Source organism: Fundulus heteroclitus, chromosome 22 (genome assembly GCF_011125445.2).
Source record: "Fundulus heteroclitus isolate FHET01 chromosome 22, MU-UCD_Fhet_4.1, whole genome shotgun sequence".
In the NCBI taxonomy this organism is placed as follows: Eukaryota; Metazoa; Chordata; class Actinopteri; order Cyprinodontiformes; family Fundulidae; genus Fundulus; species Fundulus heteroclitus.
Genome location: NC_046382.1, coordinates 12,010,271 through 12,031,062, shown reverse-complemented (window position 1 = coordinate 12,031,062; position 20,792 = coordinate 12,010,271). Strand labels below are relative to the sequence as shown.

Here is a 20,792-nt window from a genome sequence, read left to right as displayed (position 1 = left end):
ACACGTGACGGGGGGGGTGTTAGCCAATGGCGGCTGTGCGGAAGCGTGCGCGGTGGAGAGCAGTCACGCAGCCCCGCGCACGGGTTCCTCTGTGGGCGCGCGTGTTTCCGAGCTCCTTCGCCCTGGTTCTCCAACCAGCAGAGGCGGCTCAAACATCACATTTATGGTTTACAAGCTGTCAGACACGGTGACGGCAGCGTGATGTTGTGGGTCTGTCCAGCTGATATGATGGTGGAACAATGGAGGACAACCTCAAACCAGAAGCTGGACACATCCACTCAAAGTATACCTGTGAAAGTCTGGCCTGTAGCAGGAAACCAACCCATTTAGATTGAGTTCCCCCCCCCCCCCCCCCCCCAAGAGGAGTCAAATATTCAGGTAATCGTCAGAAGGTGGCCAAGATGCAGCTTCCCGATTGTCGTTCAACCAAATATTGGGACCTGCAAGAACCTGCATGTTTAATTTTAGATCTCTGTGAAGGTGAAGAAAATGAACACCATGTTCCCCCTCCATGGGTTTAAATTCCATCGAAGTTGCCCAAAAATATTGTGACCCTCGAGTGTTGTGAGAGGATGATCAACTGCAGTGCTAAAATAAATTAAATTAGATAATTGGTGTAAATTGGTCAAGCATGGCAGAGGCTCTTCTGATTAACAGTTCACTTCAATTAATCAATCCGCTCCTGAATATCAGCAAAAAGTGTAAACTAGGAAAAGATTTTCAGTTCAGAGTTTATGCTTTATCTATTAAGAGTATATTTGAACATATAGCTAGAAAAATAAAAAGCCATTTTATTATATATATATATATATATATATATATATATATATATATATATATATATATATATATATATATATATAGATATATATATATATTTTAATGTGTTTTGTAGGCATAACACAGCTGGTTCGGACGTCTTCTGGTTCGTTTCCCCCCCTAGTGTTTGCCATGGGAACTGCAATGGAAGTTCCTCCACACAGGAACTGTTCTGTTCAGAAACGTTTCTTATCTCCGGGATGTTTAAACACTCATTGTTGATATTGTTCTGACTGAACCAATCTTGGATCCCCTTTTGATTGACCATGTGTTTATAGATCAAACACACACCTTTATCACAGTTCACCACAGAGCTAGAAATGAAAGTTCTTGCATTGTGAGTCAAATCTTCCAATGATATTTAGTCCCTCCAGCGAGTTCTGGGTCCTCTCTGGGGTTTATTCCCAGTGACACATGCCTGGAAAACCTCCAAAGTGAGGCGTCCAGGGGCCTCCAGATCAGATGCATGGACCACCTCAGCTGACTCCTTTCGATGCAGAGAAGCAGCGGCTCTACTTTGAGCTCCTCGCCTTATCTCTAAGGCCGAGCAGGGGTCACCAACCTTTTTGAAACTTAGAGCTACTTTATTACAGGGGCAATCCACCTTTTTCTGGTCGATTGCAGATTTCTTTATTTCTTTCATTTTTAAAAAGCTCAACATTAAACTAAACACATATTATTTAAATAAAATAAGCAAATTAGTCAGATTTTTATTGATGCAAAACATGAAAAAGGTCTCAGGTTTACCCGATTTCAAAGAAAGAACAAAAACAGCATAGAATGTTTTCAGGTTAATTATCTTTGTCTGATTCTTTTTTATTTTTTGATGCGTATAGTTCACCAAGAACAACAGGAAATGGGTCTCTCTTGCTTTATTTAGCCATATTTAATAAATAGGTAAACCCAAGTCTGCTTTTTGGTGACAGTCACTGTAGATACTGTCAGATTAAATCAAAAGAAAACAAAGACGTGATTTATTCATATTAGGAATGTTAATAACAGATGAATAGTTTGACGTTGCAGCTTTTTTTTTTTCCATTTTAAGAGGATTTTCATTTGGATGTGTCTTGAGAGGCCTTGCAGCAGTAAAAATGTCCCCCTAACGTTTTCTCTTACATGTTAATCAGCATCAATTGGCAAACCAAACTTATATAACTCTTGAATTGTGGTCTAGGGTCACAAAGAATCATCCCAGGAGCCGCAAATGGTCCCTTTGGACACTTTGGACAACCCTGGGATACTTCAGATCACTTCCTGTCGTTTTCTCACTTATAAAACCTTTACCATGCAGCGCCCCCGTGTGGCAGAGGACCGACACTACACATTATCTCACCCGCAATACCAATACCGATTATTCACTCCTTCAGGGTTTATAATACGAAAACACAGGACAGGACAGAAAAAAATAATAATACAAGGATAATAATTGCTAAATTTAAATAAATACATGAACTCTATTTGGTAGATTTTAATCAAAATCTAAATATTGTTTGTTTATAAAGTGAAATAAATGTAAATCTGAAATAAATCAAAAACATTTAGTTCATTTTCACTCCTTCTTGTCCAAAACATAAATTACCAGGATCGAGTTACATTGCTAATGATATAAGAGCTACTAATACATCATTTATTTGTGCTGATTAAAGTCACACATAAAAAAAAAAAAAGGTTTTGGGATAAAAATGTAACAAAAAATGCTGAACTGTGGGGGGAGCGGGTTGTTGGAGGGGTAGTTTTGTCTCTCTTTGGTTTATTAGTGACCTTACATGTACCATGTAAAACACAGGCAGCCCTTTTCATGGCTTTCTTATCACCACTCTTTCGCAATGAGCAGATATGTGGCGCTCGTGACCAATAAGTGAAATGCTGATGGGTTCTTCCACCTGAGCTGTGGATCTCTGCTGCTCCTCCAGTGGGAACGCGGACCTCTTGGTTGCTTCGCCGACTGATGCTCGTTTGTGGTTAGTAGTTGATGCAGATGGAGGCTTTCTACTTTTAATTAGGGCAAAATTATCACTGCTGAGTTAAACATTTCTTACAAGGACAAATGTAACGTACAACACACAAAAAAAATATTTACCATGCTTTGGACCACACCTATCCAGCTCCTTTAACTCACAAGAAGACTTTCATGCATCAAAATCTGCTTCTAATTAGCGTCTAAATTTTGCTTAAATACAGAAAATAATTTCAAAATTTAAAAATACAAACAGTGGCCCAGATCCTATTCTTTTTGCTGAGAATAGACTAAATTTCCATCCAGTTTGTTCATTCGAGCCGGACATAACTTGATATGACTTTCTCTAATTAAGATAAATGTTAAAAGTTTAGGATGTAAAATGATTTACATGTCACTTTTCTGCAGACGGTTTGAATACTTTATCTCTTGAATTAAAATATTGCATGCTTGTTGTACAGTTGAGGGTTTTCTTTCCCATTTAACTTGTTATTTAACGACTCACACTCAACATTACATAAAATAAAACAGGAAAACCTTTGCTTGGGAGCCGTTCTTCTAAATGTCCTTCTGTCTTATCAAGTCTGTCGAGTTCTTTTCGTCGTTGTCTTTGTTTTTGAATAGTTTCCACTTTTCTTCCATTTGTGTTTGCTGTGTTCTCAGGCGATATGTAAATTTTTCCATTATGTAGATTTCCTCTATTATCTAAGGCCGTTTGTTATGGCAGGGGGCGGGGGGCACCTCACCCCATTGTCTTGTTATAGTTACTAGGCACTAGTTATTAACATTATCGTGATCAAGTACCCATCCCTCACTCTTACCTTTTCTCTGATATTGTTAAAATTGCAAAGGTATAGTGCCATGCTGCTCATAGGAAAATCATACCCCAGTATTTTCTTTTTTTTGTGTACAGATTTCCAGAACTGTAGTATTTTAGGACAGTTACGGAATATGTGAGTGGTCTGCGTTCACTGTTCCTCAGTTCCTCCAGAACGTCACGTTTGTTCCTTTATACCTATTCTTCACTTTAGGCGAAAAAAAAAAAAATCTTATCAGATTTTTGCTGGTGATCTCCTTCCATATTCACAAATTGGTGGATGTCTGGTGTGTTTTCCACATATCTTGCCAATCCTCATCAATAATTGTCACAATAAGCTCTGATTCCCATTTTTTCTTCATATACACTACAAAAAGGGAACTAAAAGTAAGTAAGATTTTCTTTATGTGAGTGTATTTGTCCTTGATGTGAGCAGGTAAATAAGATTATCTGCCAATGGAATGAGTATTTTAACCCCTAAAATAAGACAATTAGACATCATAAACTTGAAATAAGATGATGGAGATGAATTGTTCCTATTTTAAGTGCAAAAATCTTATGTCATTGGTAGATCATTTAAACTTGCTGCTCAAATCTAGGACAAATACATTTATTTCAAGAACATTTTACTTACTTTTTAGTTTGTTTTTGCAGCATACTTAGTGTTTACTCGCCACACTGCAAAAACGGAACTAAAAAAAGTAACGTTTTCCTAAGTGTATCTGTCCTTGATTTGAGCAGGTAAATAAGATGATCTGCCAATGGGAATAAGAGTTTTGTTCTTATTATAGGAAAAACTCATCTCCATCATCTTATTCCAGGTGCAGGATGACTAATTATCTTGTTTAAGAGGTCAAAATACTCATTCTATTGGCACATAATATTATTTACCTGCTCAAATCTAGGGCCAAAACACAATTTTTAAGAACATTTTACTTATATTTCCGTCTTTGCAGTGCAGTCTTGGTAGACCGGCAGCTGTGCCATACTCTTCATATTTTCAGATCAGAGGTATGTTTTTATCACTCTGCAGCACTTTGTGACTCTGTGTCTGGGAATAGCGCTAAAGAAATAAAAGCTCGCTCACAGAGAGAAGTTCAAAGCTTGGAATATAGTTTTTTTTCTTCTCCATAACTTTCTCCCTGATGCTGTTTGTTCACCAATGTTCTCCAACAAACCTCTGAGGCCTTCACAGGACAGCTGGATTTATGATGAGATTAATTTATTGACATGATGGACTCTTTAAAATACAAATGGTGGTGAAGGATCTTATTTCGGGGAATCAGAGTAAAGGGGGAGTGAAAACCTTCGAGCCCTTTCCTTCCATTTTGAAGCTGTTGCACTGGTATATTGCTTGAAACCTGAATAAAACATCCAGTTTTTGGTTGAAATGTACGGAGCCCTAGAGGGGTCATCGCAAAATGTTTTGCATGTTGAGAGAATGTGCGCTCGTTTTACTACATTGTGCTCTTGATTAACTAAATTGTGCTATAATTTAACTAAATCGTGTGCACAATTTACTATATTGTGCTTTCGTTTTACTATAGTGTGAGCTCATTTTACTAAATTGAGCTCTCATTTTAAGCATAGTAAAACAAGGGCACAATTTATCAAACGAGTGCACTATTTACTCAAACGAGGGCACAATTTATTAAATGAGTGCACACGATTTAGTAAATCGAGCGTATCATTTACTAAAATGAGGGCACAATTTAGTGAACATGGTTATAGAACAATGTGTGCATGATCTACTTAAACGTGGTCACAATTATGTAAAACGTGCACTCAATATTGTCTTGACACATGTAAACATGAGCACGTTATAGCATATTCGAGATCTCGATCTACCAAAACGCACCCACGAATAATTAAAATGTGTGCTCGAATAAATTGTGTGCACGTTTTATTAATTCGAGGGCTCAATTAAAGGAAACGTGCTCACAAATTATCACAACCTGAAAAAAAATATCACTTAAAGTGAGCTCTCCCGGGCTCCGTAGAAAGGGCATAAAAATGAAGAAAGTTTTTTGGAAGTTTCGAACAGAAGTCAACATATAACGCATGTATTATTCTCCTTTACAGGGTGAGGTGCGTAAGGGGGTTGGGCTCCACCCGCTGCCCTCTAAGCTCCATCAAAGCTCCTTAAGTCTGCCAGTCCTGCTCCTGAGTCACGGCAAGGATGAGCTTCGGAGACCGCTACACCGTGTCATCCTACCGCAAGCTTTTCGGAGATTCTCCCAGGTTCCCCTCCTCTGCCTCCCGCATGGGCAGCGCGCCTCCTCGGTCCGCCCCGGGCCTCCGAGCCATGGCTGCGCCGCGCCACGGCGCATCCTCCCTGGGCCTGTACAGACGGCTCGGACGGTCCCCTCTGGTACCGACCGGCTCTCTCGATTTAGGCCAAACCTCTGTGGCCAACAACGAATTCAAAGTGATCCGAACCAACGAGAAGGAGCAGCTGCAGGTATGTGGGATTAACGCTAAAGACGCAAACACACCTGCAGCAGTTTGGTGAATATTTGGAGCAATTTAGGGACAAAATCTTATTAATTTTAGGGGCATTTAATGTCTAAAAAAGCATAGAAACCATAATATGTCTCATTAGGATACCAGCAAACATCTTATCACCCCATCTCAGGCTTCTAAAACCGTGCAACAAACTTGATTAATATGGAGTGACAAAAAGTGACAAAAAACACAAGTAAATTACATAACTAATAAAAAAACTCACACTGCATCATTAATTCAACATATTTTTTATATTAAATATAAAATTATATGTATAGCAATTCATCTAAATTTGTATTTCGTATGTATCAAATGCATACTTTATATTGATTTACCAAATTAATTAAATATTGTTTCAGCATTGGCCATGAGAAATGTGAGATAAATACTGAAATAAGTAGTCGTGTTTTTAAGAAATTATACATTTTCCAAATTCAAACTTGAAATAATTTATTTATTGTAACAGTTAAATAAAAAGAATAGACATAAATGTTTTTTTTTTCCTAATTTTACCAAAAATTATTATATATATGTGTAACAACTGTTATTTAACAAATGTATATTTAACAACTTATTCATGCATTAAATTGTGCAAGATATGGGATATGGTCTTTGCTACCAACATATGACTATGAAATAGTTTAAAAAAAATACTGAAATAGTGTTATTCACTTTCAAATATAATGAACACAAATTATTTTCAAAAATTTAAGCGTATTTGTTTCCAAATGTAGTATTAAATACATACTTATGAGTCAATAAATGTCATAATTTGGCACTTTTGATCCTTCAATCAATGTCATGTCCCACTGACTTTCAACATTTAATGCTGAACCCACTGCTCATGTCTTTACAGCTTCAATACTGTCATGGGAAAAACTAAGCGCACCCTTGTGGCTTCCCTAGGATTTTAAGTAATTAAAAAGCTGGAGTTTTGCAGTTCAGGAGTAAACAGATGTGTGTCAAGGTAAGGAAGATAATAGCAATGACCCAAAAGAAGCGCAGCATGTTCAACATGCACATCTGCAAATCTACAGCAGGATGGCTGCAAAAGACTAAAAAAAATTAAGGTTTAGCGACGGACTAGTCAAAGTCCAGTCCTAAATGTGTTTCAAAGGCTGTGGTGGGGTCTCTGCAGAACAAAAGTCAGCACATCTCAAAGAACTGAAGTAAAAGATACCGGACCAAATGTCCCTCTGATAATGTTGATGAATTATTATATTAGGAGTCGCTGCATGCGCTTACTTCACTTAGTCCCTGCAAAGCTGATCAGAAGCTAAAGCAGATTTGAACCTTTAAAACTCACGCAGCCAAAAAAGTTTAGCTTAGGGTGTCTAAGAATGTGCCCAGAGATAATACACCAGGCTCAGTAATCCAGTCTTATGTGGCTTCCTGGCAAAGCGGGTTAATTTGTACCTGCATCGTCCTTTGTCTCCTCATCACTTTCACTGTTGTTTGTCTGAGATCCTTACCTGACTCCGCCAGATAGATTTGCTCCGCATATCCATCTGGAAACCTTCTGTTGAAGTAATTTTGGGAAGGGGCGAAAATACTGGTTAGCTGATTGGCCTATGTTGGTGATAGACGGGCCAAATAAACCAATCAGATTCGTCGTCGCTCGTAACAGAGCGACGATGAAAACCCAACCACAAGCCAAGCTACTCTTGCTGCTGCAGGTAAAGGCTCGTTAGCTCAGCAAAGAAATACTCTGTAATTCTGATAAAACTTGCTCGATAGCCACGCTAACGCTAGTTTCATCGGCTGAAGCCGCCATGTTCTTCAGACTGAACTGTCGCTTCCCGTTGCGTCACACCTCAACCCGCCTCAAAGCCAATGCTGATTGGACGTTCGTTTGGTGAACGGCTCCAAATTTTCTTTAACGGAGAGTAGCCAGACTGATCTGCGAGTGAAACCTTGAAAGCTCGCGAGATCAGGATGGTCTCACGAGGCTACTGAGATCCCCCCCCCCCCAAAATCCAAACACAACCCCTGGCTTTGATGATCTGTCGTAGTTCACTGCAGGAAGAAGGTTTATTTGATTGCAAGCGGGGCTTCGTTTCACCGCGCAGGGCCTGAACGACCGCTTCGCCATGTTCATCGACAAAGTGCGGCTGCTGGAGCAGCAGAACAAGGTCCTGGAGACGGAGCTGGGCAGCCTCAGGCAGAAGCACGGCGAGCCGTCCCGCATCGCCCTTCTCTACAAGCAGGAGATGAGAGACCTGCGCTCCCAGCTGGAGGAGCTGAACAGGGACAAGAACCGCATCCTGATCGAGAGGAACAACATGGAGGACGAGCTGCAGGTAGGCCTCTGTTCCGTTTCATGTCAGCTCAATACCAGCCAGAAATGTCAATCTGCAAATCTTCTTTGTGTGTCCGGCGATCAGAAGCTCAGCGTGAAGTACGACGAGGAGGCGAGGGCCCGGGAGGAGGCCGAGCAGACCCTGAGGTCTTTCAGGAAGGACGTGGACGACGCAGCCGCCGTCCGGCTGGACCTGGAGCGCCGCCTGGAGACGCTGATGGACGAAATCTCCTTCCTGAAGAAGGTGCACGAAGAGGAGATCGAGGAGCTGAGCAACATGATGAAGTCGCAGCAGGTCTCCGTGGAGCTGGAGCTGGCCAAACCCGACCTCACCTCGGCTCTGAAGGAGATCCGCGGCCAGTACGAGGCCATCGCCTCCAAGAACCTGCAGTCGGCGGAGGAGTGGTTCAAGAGCAAGTTCGCGAGCCTCAGCGAGCAGGCCACCAGGAGCAACGAGGCCATGAGGGCCAGCAGGGAGGAGATCAACGAGTTCAGGAGGCAGCTGCAGTCCAGGACTGTCGAGATCGAGACCCTGAGGGGGGCCAACGAGTCTCTGGAGAGACAGATCACCGAGATGGAGGACACGCACAACGCTGAGGTCACAGCCATGCAGGTATTCACAGTTTCCTGTCAACCTTCCCTTCATGGCATAAAACACGTTGTTACAAATACCCAGCAGGGTCCCTACAAACGATCAAAACCTTTACAAACTCAACTTCCCAGAGTTCTCTGCTTTAAGTTTCCACTTTAGAAAATACTACGGTCTACTTTAATTTTGTGGCTTAAATATCACACATTAAAAAAAACTAACAAAAAATGAAATGGAAGGAAGGAAGGAAGGAAGGAAAGAAGGAAGGAAGGAGGCAAGAAAAAAGGGAGGAAAATGGGGAGGAAACTTGAGAAAAGAGGGAAGGAAGGAAGGAAGGAAGGAAGGAAGGAAGGAAGGAAGGAAGGAAGGAAGGAAGGAAGGAAGGAAGGAAGAAAAAAGGGAGGAAAATAGGGAGTAAAATATGGAGGAAACTTGAGGAAAGAGGGAAGGAAGGTAATATGAGGAAAGGAGGAAGAACACAAGGAAGGAAGTATAGACACAAGGAAAGGAGGAAGGGCACAAGGAAGGAAGTATAGACACAAGGAAAGGAGGAAGGACACAAGGAAGGAATAAAGGAAATAAGGGAAGGAGGGGGATACTCAAAGACAGAAATAAGGGAAGACACATGAGGAAAGAAGGAAGAAGAAAGGATGGATACATGAGGAAAGATGGAAGAGAGGACACATGAGGAAAGAAGGAAACATAAGGAGGGAAGAAGAAGACTTCCAGAAAGAAGGAAGGAAACCTGAGGAAAAGGGGAAGGAAGATAACATGAGTACAGAAGAAAGGACACAAGGAAGGAAGTATAGACATGAGGAAAGAATGAATGAAATAAGAGAGGGAGGGAGGGCACAATAAAGAAATAAGAAAATACTTGAGGAAAGAGGGAAGGACACAAGGAAGGAAGGAAAGTCAGAAAAGGAAGGAAAGAAAATTTAGAAAGGTAGAAGACACACGCTCACATCTGTTAATGGCCTCAAAGCATTGAAATATTATTGACCCCAGCTGTGATGAATGCGTCTGTTTTTCAAGCTCACTGACTTCAAGAAGAACCGTGAGACGTTTGGATGTGATCAGAACGATCAAACCCAGAGAGTTTATTCTCTTATTTATCACCTGCATGTTCACACAATTCACAGAGGACAAGAAATCAGTCAACAAACGTCTCAGAGGAAACGCTGGCTGTATAAGGAAAGAGAAACTGGAGAAGAAACAATGAATCAGTCACCGATGGTCATAAATGGACACAGGAAGTAAAAACAAGAAGCTGGAATGAGTTCAGACCCCCAGTTCTCCTGAGAGAGTGGATTCTCCTTGGCTGGAGACACGTAGGGGGGCAGAGGGATGTCTGGGTTTCTCTCCCGAACTAGTTAACCTGTTCTCAGATAAGAAGACAAATGGATGGATATGTGTGCAAGGAGAAAAACAAACTCTCCTACCAGCTTACCACGTTTGAAAACCTGAAACAGGGATTTATTAGAGTCCACGTGTGAGAAAAAAAAACAAAAACAAAAGTTTCCCAGTTGGAAGAAGGCGGGTTTCTATAAAAGGGGGGGATAATATTTCTACTCGCAGACATTTTTCCCTGTCCTATTGTCCATCTACCTCTTCATCACCTGACAGTCTGTGGGATTGTTCAGATTCTCCCAGTGAAACCTGCCCTCAGTTAAAAAACATATGGAACATTGTAGCTTACAAATAGGGGGAAAAAATGGACTAAGAACTTCTGCACTGTAAAAACGGATCTAAAAATAAGTAAAATGTTCTTAAAGTTAGTGTATATATCCTTGATTTGAGCAGGTAAATAAGATTATCTGCCAATGGAATGAGTATTTTGATCCTTAAATAAGATAATTAGACATCCTACACTTGAAATAAGACGATGGAGATGAATTGTTCCTATTTTAAGTGCAAAAATGTTATTCCATTGGCAAATCCTCTTATTTACCTACTCAAATCAAGGACAAATACACTAATTTTAAGAACATTTAACTTATTTTTATTTCAGTTTTTGCAGTATGTTATTTAGAAAAAGGATCGGGCTGCCTGTTAGGAAAATGAGTAGAAACCCTGCAGACAGGTTGACCAACAAAAGGGGAGATCATTTTAATTTTTCATGCATTTGTCCCGTCCTATGGAAGCAGAGAACAGCCAGTCATCTTTAAACTCATTTTGTTTGATTTTTTTCCTTTACTGTATGTTTTATAATTGTGTACATATCAACATATCTATACACATTGGTCTGTGTTCAGATTTCATAATGCAGTAAAAGCAACAGTAAAAAAAAACAAAAAAACTTGGAAATCACCGATTTTCATTAACCGTGATCAAGACAACAAGACAATGTCAGTCAATAATTTTGATTATTTGTCTTTGGGATGGATTAGACGAAGTATGACTTAGTTTGAAGCTTGGTGATGCTGAATGCCTAAAGTGGGCGAAAGAACCAAAAGCACTGCCTGTCCCACCGTGGTTATCGTGTGAGCTCAGAACATAAAAAAAATCTCTTAATGCAGAAGTTTTTCAGTTCTTTCAAATCAAAATCAAATCCAAAGTCTTTATTGTCACTGTAAAGCTTTCACATTACACATTGAAACCGTACGAAGCATCACCCTTTACATTTCCAGACACTAGGCCTTTACAAATGTGTCTGTAGAAGTGATAAAATAATATGCATTGTCTCAAGAAAACCCTCCTGAACAACGTTTGTACCCGTACTGTGGTGAGAGCCGGCCTGTTCGGCCACATGTGTGCTCTTAAAATCCACAAGAACAAGCAGAACCTGACAGATCCCGAGCTGTGAAGGAAAGGAAGTAGATAAACGAGCCGAAGTTCTGCCGGTAAATGTCTGGTTGGAGTTCAGCGTGAGGCTAAGACTCAATCCTTGGGTCTTTGTGGGCGCGTGTGACCGTCAGGGCGGCTGAAGTGAGGCTCCTTGTCTATTGGATTAATCTCCGACCTGCTATATATGGAAAAGCCATCTGGCTTTCGCTGGCTTCTTACAGGAGGCAAAAGTTAAGCCTTGAAGGTTGTGGAGACAAAGAGGAAATCCTCTAATAAACTCTACGAGAGGCTGCGGTACAAGTGGCTCTAGACTCTATTATGTCTCAATAGTTGCACTGTGAAGCATTTATACCATGATTTTTTTTTGTTGTCGCTGCAACTTATGTTACCAACACCAACATCTATGTGTTTTATTGCGACTTCATGAGATAGTGAAGTCTTTTTTTGTCACCCCATGACTCTAAAGCCATAATTTTTATACAAAAATTTCTGAGACCTCTACCTCTTCAAAAAAGACAGTTTTTTCTAAAAGAAATAAAACAATCAGCAAAAATAATGTATTTTACACATCCTATATAAAAATGCAGAAAACATGATGACATTTTTTTTTATTTTGTTCTAACATATCAATTACAATACAAAGAAAATTTTAAAGCCTGACGTTTTATTTGTATTTTTTAAAGCAGCCAGAAATATTTCCTTTGTCTATTTTTTTTAAATGTGAAGTTTTCTCACAATTGCCTGTATCAGGCTTTAAAAGGGTTTAAATACACACTTGATTGGTTGCACTTGATTTTACAAAGTAAAATCAAGTGCAACCTGACTGGTGCTGCCTACTGGAGCTGGAGTTTCAGCGCGGCCGCCATCTTGGATGGGTCTCTCACGCGCCGTCAGTCCATTTATTGGTTTTCCCAACTAAAATAAATCAGAACTTCCTGATTTTTTTTTTTACCCGATTTTCACACGGTTTGGTTTGTTACAAACAGTAGATACAGGACGCTTTTAGACATAATAAACATGTTTTCATGCTGAAATACATTGATTATACGTATTTCATAAATGTATGAACTTAAATAGTAATGACTTATTAATGTATAAATAGGTGATTTCATATAGAAATACTTTGTTTTATGCTATTTAACAAGGAGACATGTGGTATTACATAATAATAGATTTAGAAATTAATATGTTGTACATTTGAATAAAGAAAGAAGTTAATTTAAATTGATTTCATACACAGTTTTTAAACGCCTGGACAAGTCTTCTTTATAATGTCCAGATCATTCCAGTGTATTACCCTACCCTGCTTGCAACTAAGGCTGGACCTTAAGACCCTTAAAAAAGAACCGGGTTGAACAGCTTTTTGCATGCGTTGATACCCTGCAACTCCAGGTACTTAATTTGGCAACGTGATTCAGCCTTAGTTGTGAAATACATTGATAACAAATTAATAAACATAAAATTATGGTCCATCTGTCGGGTTTCTGCAATGTTCTCACCAAGTAAAAACTCATCTTTGGAGCCAATCTCGGCCCAAAATGGTGATCTGCACCATGTGATCTACTTTCAGTAGTTATCGGCGGTTATTGCAACCGTAAACTTTAGAAAATACGGGCAAAGTTGCTCTCTCTGCGTTTTCTCCCGTCGGCACTTATGCCAGCCTTGATTAGAAGAGACCCATCCAAGATGGCGGCGACGCAGAATGCCCTCCAGCACGTAATGAGGCGTCTAAGTATATAAAGTCTATGGACAAGACAACCTGAAGCACACAGCCAGAGCTAAGATGAGATAGTTTAGAACAAAGTACATTCTTGTCTTCTAATGGCCTAGTCAAAGTCCAGAACTAAATCCAACTGAGGATCGATGTCAAGAACTTAAAAATGATGCTCTCAGGCGCTTTCCTTGTGTTGGTCCATCATGTACCATCCCAATGAAAACAATGGGCCTTGCGGTTGTGATATGCAGTTTAAGGGGAATAAACACACACAAAATAGAAACGCCATAAAATGATGTTGAAATGAAACAACACAATAAGGATTGAACTGCTTTCTCATTTGCAACAGGACACAATCAGCCACCTGGACACTGAGCTGAGGAACCTGAAGGGGGAGATGGCTCAGCACCTGCGGGAGTACCAAGACCTCCTCAACGTGAAGATGGCCCTGGATATCGAGATAGCTGCTTACAGGTGCTAATCTAAAGAAAACACCGTTTGTTTTAACATCTTCAGCTGAAAAACAAGGAAAATTTATTAATTCAGTTGATCGAATAGTTCAACACGATACCTTCAATCAATAGTAACATAATTCTGAAGAAGCCAGTCAGGTCGCTTATCTTTCCGACTGAATTGTAGTCTTTCGGTTTCGCAAGAAGCATTCAGAGCCTTGTTTTCAGAAACAAACTTTTCAAAAATACACCTGAACTTTCTGTTGCATCTCTTGTTCTGTTACATTTACTTTTATTGGAGAGCTAAGTTCACCTTTGCTGCTACTGTCAGATTTAAAGAGGGAAAGCAGAAACTAGCAACAGTTTTTTTTTTAACACAATATCCTTAGAGAAGTTGAGCTCATTGCCATAAACACCGGACGCCCTAATATGGTTTCATGCTTACTCAGAGTTAACCCGTCCAGAGGAATACGCTTAACATTTGACCATTTTAAATGATGCTTAACCAAAGATGTTGGGGCGTAAGTCAGTCTGGCGAGGCTCCGTACTCTCCGGTCTGTAACTGACCGGACCAATGACAGCGCGGGAAGCGGGACTTTACCATGCGTCACTCTCAGCTCCAGAATTACCCATAATGCAGCAGTGCTTTTCTGTAACAATAACAGTCAAGTTTCATACAGAGATTTTTGTTGCTTGACGCCTTGGAAAATTAAGAAAATACTCGCGAGTACACCATGTATCCTCAGATTATTTATTTTTTTAGACAAAAGCCGTTCACTGGAGAGTTTGCTCGATGCCGTGTTTCGTGTTTTTTGACGCAAAATATTGTAATTGGTCTGGACAACTTACTAAAGTAATTATAGCGGGGTGTAGGTTTTGTTCGAGAGCGGGATTGCGGTTTGTAAAGGGACAATTTTACGAAGAAATTCGCCATGGTCCCTGCGCCTCCCGATGACGTCACCAGCTTCTCCGTGGGCCATGCGCCTCCTGATGACGTCACCTTATGGCAACGCCCCTCAAACAAAGTAGATTGAGCCCGCGGTCTGCATTTGTAACGAATCAATTTTATTAAGTTAATTTAGCGGTTTCTTTTTTCTCAAAAGCTTCAGGCTTAAAGATGAACATAGAAAAAAATTTGAAATCTTAGCAATTGAAAATAATCAGCCGACTTTAATTGATAGAAATGAGGTGAAATATTTAGCTATAATGATTAACAAGTAGAAAAAGTAGAAAAAGGAGGAATAAACGTTATTGATTTTAAAGTGATGAATGCCGTGATTAAATTAAAATGGCTGCAGTTACTGGAAAATAAACGTAAATTAACAAAATAAAATTGATTTGTAACAAATGGAGACCACGGGCATAATGTAGTTTGTTTGAATGGATTTGCCATATGATGACATCATCGCGAAGCGCCCGAGCCAATCTGACCACCCGAGTCGATCTGGTACCTACACCGGGTTCGAGTCCTGGGCCATCGACCTTTTACTGCATAACTTTCCCCTTAACCCATTTCCTGTTGTCAAATTAAGGTCAGCTAATGCCACCAAATAAAATATATAAATAATTATCTATGTATTTAATTCTTTGATGGTTTTATGGAAACTGTACAGCACTTTGGTGCAGTTACAAGCTGTTTTAAGGTGCTTTATAAATAAAATTGACCTTGTTTAGTAGTCTATTTCTTGAACATGGGGAAAGGAAAACGATCAGTAAGCATGGTGGTGGAGGAGTGGTGATTTGGGCATAGTTTCCAATCACAGGAGCAACAAGGAGAAACTTGTAGAGCACTTTTCTGTACACTGAGGTATTTTAGAGACTTATTTATGCGAGAGCTGAGGCCTGACCCAAACTGGGTCACCAGCAGACCAATGATCAGCAGCAGATCTAAAACAGCATTTCTGGGGGAAAAAACACCAAAAAAAACAAAGAAGTCATTGCAGTGGCCTAGTCAAAGTCCAGATTTCAACCTGCCTGAAACGCTGTGGTGGGACCTAAAGCTGAGCAGGACCACGGTTGGGACCAAAATTCAGACCCAAAAGATAGAAAATGAATGCTACTGGTGGTTCTACTTGCTGCCAAATCATGCACATCATGCATCATGTACTTACTTTTCCTCATCACAGTAAATCCGTGCATTCTGAACATAGACTTAGACAACTATATTTGTCATTTTGTATGCACAGAGTGCGTACAGAACACAATTTCGTTGCATACAGCTTGTAAATTGCAGTAAAATTAAATTACAGTATAAGGTGCAGCAGTGATTTAAAAGTAAGCAATTTAAATGTAGACAATGCAGGAGAAAGTCACAGTGTACAGGTGAGTATTTTTAAAAACCATTTGTATGTGCAGAACATTATAACATAAAATGTGCTTCTGAAGAAAAGAAGAGCGTCTAACTCGTTTTGCTGATTATTTTCTCCGAAAGCGAGAAAGTAACTCTGTTGTTAAGGAAGCAGAGAAATCCTGACCTCATTCAGCAAACCGAGCGGCTGCTACTTAAACCCATTAGTTAGTTTCAGGAACTTCAGTCAATGTGTCCCTATTTATTTATTTATTTATTTATTCATTGTTGAAGATCTGCAGTCTTAACAGCTACATTTTATTTTCAATTAATGGCTCAACATGTGTGTTTTGTCTTTCTTGATGTTGCTAGGAAACTTCTGGAGGGGGAGGAGACTCACTTTAACTCTGGGATGTCGTTCGGCACCACCAGCTACAGCTACCAAGCTCGAGGCCCCAGCGAATCGCACAAAAGCAGCCCGGCGGGGAAAGGAGGGGCCACGAAGGAAAGCTTCAAGGATATCAGCGAGGACAAAGAAGAGGCAGACATCAACTCCAACAACTGAACACGCACAGGGAGAGCGGAGAGGATCCGTATCCACAGCTTCAGTCCATGAGCGTGAATGCTTTATTTTAGGCTTAAATTATTATACAACTTTAAAACAAGAGCAGCATGGAAATATTTGAGTTCATTTAATGTCCCTTAGCCAGTTTAATCTTAAAAAGCACTATTTCTGTAGCTATCAGTGAGCTTCTGGAAACATTTGTGCTGGATATTTGACCATTGATCTCGGCAAAATTGGTATCGCTAATTGAAATGGGTTTATTTTCCTGACACAAAACCGGCTTTAAAGAATTTTTAAACAAAGTTTGGGCCAGAGCATTTGAAAAGCCACGTTCCAACTCTAAATGTCTGCCTTATCCATCACAAAACCAGTTTTTATTTGTGTTTGGTTGTACTGAGCAGAAGAGAAGCCTCTTGCTGTTGTTTTTCTTAATTAAAACTTTATTTAACCGGATAAAAGCACCCATTAAGATCATGACCTCTTCCACACCTGGCCAAGAAAGGCAGCAGCTCTCCTCACTGTAAAAATATAAACTTTGTGTACAATTTGATGAATAGACTGCAGGAGTTATTGTTACAGTGACAGTATAGGGCTTAAAACAGTAATAATGTAGGATTTAAAACCCGGGCACTGTTTGATGCATTACCGTTGTCGGTTTCTTAAGATAGAGCGAAGGGCTTCCAGTGGAACCGGTTCTGACCGTTTTGGTTCAGACTGGACTGCGTTCCCAGGCAGACGAGGCAGAAAAACTGAAAGCTTTCTGTCTATTTTCAGTTTGAACACGAGCAGCAGAGAAACACAAAATGTCATTAGAGTATAAGACATGACTGCAACAGAAACCAAGCTTTGCCCTTAATTTGGAGATTAAGTCTAAGATTATATTTCCAATTAAGATGAATTTAATTTTATTCACATAGCACCAATTCACATACATGTCATCTCAAGGCACTTTACCAAGTCAAATTCAATCAAATCATCCAGATTGGTCAAAAAGTTTCCTCTCTAAGGAAACCCAGCAGGTTGCATCAAGTCTCTCCAAGCAGCATTCACTCCTCCAGAAAGAGAGTAGAGCCACAGTGGACAGTCGTCTGCATTGTTGATGGCTTTGCAGCAATCCCTCATACTGAGCATGCATGAAGTGACAGTGGAGAGGAAAACTCCCCTTTAACAGGGAGGAAAACCTCCAGCAGAACCAGAACCAGGCTCAGCGTGAACGATCATCTGCCTCGACTGACTGGGGGTTAGAGAAGACAGAACAGAGACATAGAAAGCACAGAAGCTCACATTGATCTAGGAGTACTTTCTATGTTATATAGTAATAGCAGATGATCTGCCTCCCCTGGATGATGTCACAGCTAACAGAACGCCAGCCAACACCTTCTTCAACTTTCTTCAAATCAACAGGTAGATGGTTGAAAGTGGACAGTACCATCTCGTGATGGGTGCAACCTGTATGCTCCACAACAGCGAAATGATCCAAAAACCCACATCAAAACTGGTTTCAGAATGGATGAACATGGTTGGAAAAAGTGTGATTTAAGTAAATCAGAAAGGCTTAAGATTAAAGACATTCATGGCCACCATGAGCAGATGGAAGCTTCACAATGAAACCATGCTGTGCGTTAACCATTTTACTAAAACTGAGACCAAGATTAAGCCAAAAGAATTAAACCTGAGATGTACTTGGCACCACCTGAAACAGAAAAAGATTATATATATATATATATATATATATATATATATATATATATATATATATATATATATATAGTTTCAAGGCATTTTACAGAAAAAAAGTCAATTCAATCGAATCATTCAGACAGATTCCAAGTGAATTACACATATTCCAATTGATTTTAGTTATGAAACAATGCGGCCAAGTTCAGTTTATTATTGAAATTGGTTTAGAAGTTTTCTACCAAAGGAAACCCGCCACCACATTGCGTTGAGTCATTGGCCTGCAGCATTCACTCCTCCTGGGTGAACATGCAGCGACAGTGGACAGTCGCTTGCGTAGTGCTGTTGACTCTGCAGCAATCCCTCATACCGAGCATGCATGTAGCGACAGTGGAGAGGAAAACTCCCCTTCAGCCGGGAGAAACCTCCAGCAGAATCAGGCTCAGTGTGAACGGCCATCTGTCACGTCTGACTGGGGGTTAGAGAAGACAGAGCAGAGACAGAAGAACAGCGCAGGAGCACTGATCCAGGAGGACTTTGTATGTTTGAGAAAAAAGTAAATTGGTAGTGGCAGTACGAGCTCCTTTAGCGGCTTCATCTAGGAGAGAAATAGCGAAGTAGATAAGCTCAGAAGTTTGTCTGGAGGATGAAAGTTAGTCAGCAAAAGTCCAGCTAATAGGAAATACAGGGGTATTATGGGTATTATCCTGTTTTAAACCGATTATTTGTAACTGAAGAGTGTTTGTATATAGTACACATTGTACACCTTAATGCATAATGTAACCAAGTACTGGATGTGAACTGTAAAAAATAAATAGAAACTCGTCAAATATTTCTTAATAAGACTGCAGATGTTCCTGTTCCAACCCGTTAATGGCCAGCATGTTTGCTTAATTCATAAAATTTCAAAGAAAAATCCAAATTCCCCAAATCACCCAATACATTTTAGGGAATACTTGTGGGCTGTATGATGGGGCAGATGTCGGCACCAATTAGGTCCAGGGTTCAAATCCTGGCTTTGAGTTCATTCTGCACGTTCTCGCTGGAAGGCCAGTGGGTTCTCTCCAACTCACAATATGCAAAATGATTCTAAGGTGTGTGTTTGTGTACATTTTTGCTCGTCTGGTCTCCCTGTGATGGAACGGCCAGCTGTCCAGGCTGTGCTCCACATCTTGCCCAATGACCACTAGAGATCGGCACCAGCTCCTGTGTAACCCTGAAAGATTGATCCAGCAAAGACAACCGATGGATGCGGTATTTACTTATAACTTTTAGGTCTTATAATGGGTCTTTGATTGGTGGATTGCAGGAATCTCTCCGCGCTTTAAAAGGTGTCAATATTTGACAACTACTGCTGTGGAAAATATCTTTAGTTGTTATATTAATCAGGTATTTGTATGGAGAATAATAAAAGGTACTCCTGGCCTCTAAACTGTGTCTCCCCTCTGGAGGCAGAAAACACACAACTCACAGGATGTTTTAAGAGCTATTTTATGGTTCTCGAGGTCATTTGGGTTGATCCCTGATAGGACAAGTTGGGTACTAAATCAGCTTTACTGAATGAAGACCTTGAGGGAAGAGCCTCTTTGTTTTGAGAACAGATAGATCCTGGAGACACGGTGTCTGGACCTAAAACCCTCAAACTTATCGGGAAGGGTTAGTCACTATGATAAAAAGATGGGTTTGTGAAGAAGATGTTAGACAAAGAAGCTGAAATACCTTGAGAGAAAGACATCGCAACATACTGAATTAAGCATGTAAGTTTTCTTTGTCTGTGGAATTCCAAATGAATTAAATATGCACATTTAAAATGTTTGCCTCTGATAATTGTTTCTCCTTTGCTGTCAAATCTTAAACCGGGGTAAGACAGGCCTTCAGAAATAAACAGGAGCAGGCCCATATTAATTTCAACTACCTTAGCCTGGAATATATTAGCTAGCACAAAAGCCTCTAGTTTGTTTTTTATATATATATATATATATATATATATATATATATATATATATATATATATATATATATATATATATATATATATATATATAGGCCAATATGCTTACATGCTTCCACTAATCTTTAATCAGACACAAAACATATAACATAATACACACACTATACAACATCAATAAGCAAGGCACTCCTACAAAAAAAAAATGCAAAGCTGCATGCTTTGAAAAGAGAAACAGCTCCATCCAGTGGACAAACACTAGGATTACATTAGTTTACGTTAAAAAACCCAGCAGGATCAATGCTTTTGTGTCAGTTTTCATTCAAGCTTATATAAACCTTCCCTTATCCAGATATACCTTCCTTAAGATTTATAATAT

At 39.9% G+C, this 20,792-nt stretch overlaps 1 protein-coding gene across 1 annotated transcript; it reads left to right on the top strand.

Moving 5' to 3' along the window:
* Positions 1-5,640: 5,640 nt before the first annotated feature.
* On the top strand, positions 5,641-17,752 carry LOC105934853 (alpha-internexin). Its single transcript, XM_012875029.3, has 5 exons — positions 5,641-6,054; positions 8,168-8,398; positions 8,483-9,010; positions 13,834-13,958; positions 16,596-17,752. Exons 1-5 carry the CDS (start codon positions 5,773-5,775, stop codon positions 16,786-16,788), a joined length of 1,359 nt encoding a protein of 452 aa, XP_012730483.2. The 5' UTR covers positions 5,641-5,772; the 3' UTR covers positions 16,789-17,752.
* Positions 17,753-20,792: the final 3,040 nt, after the last annotated feature.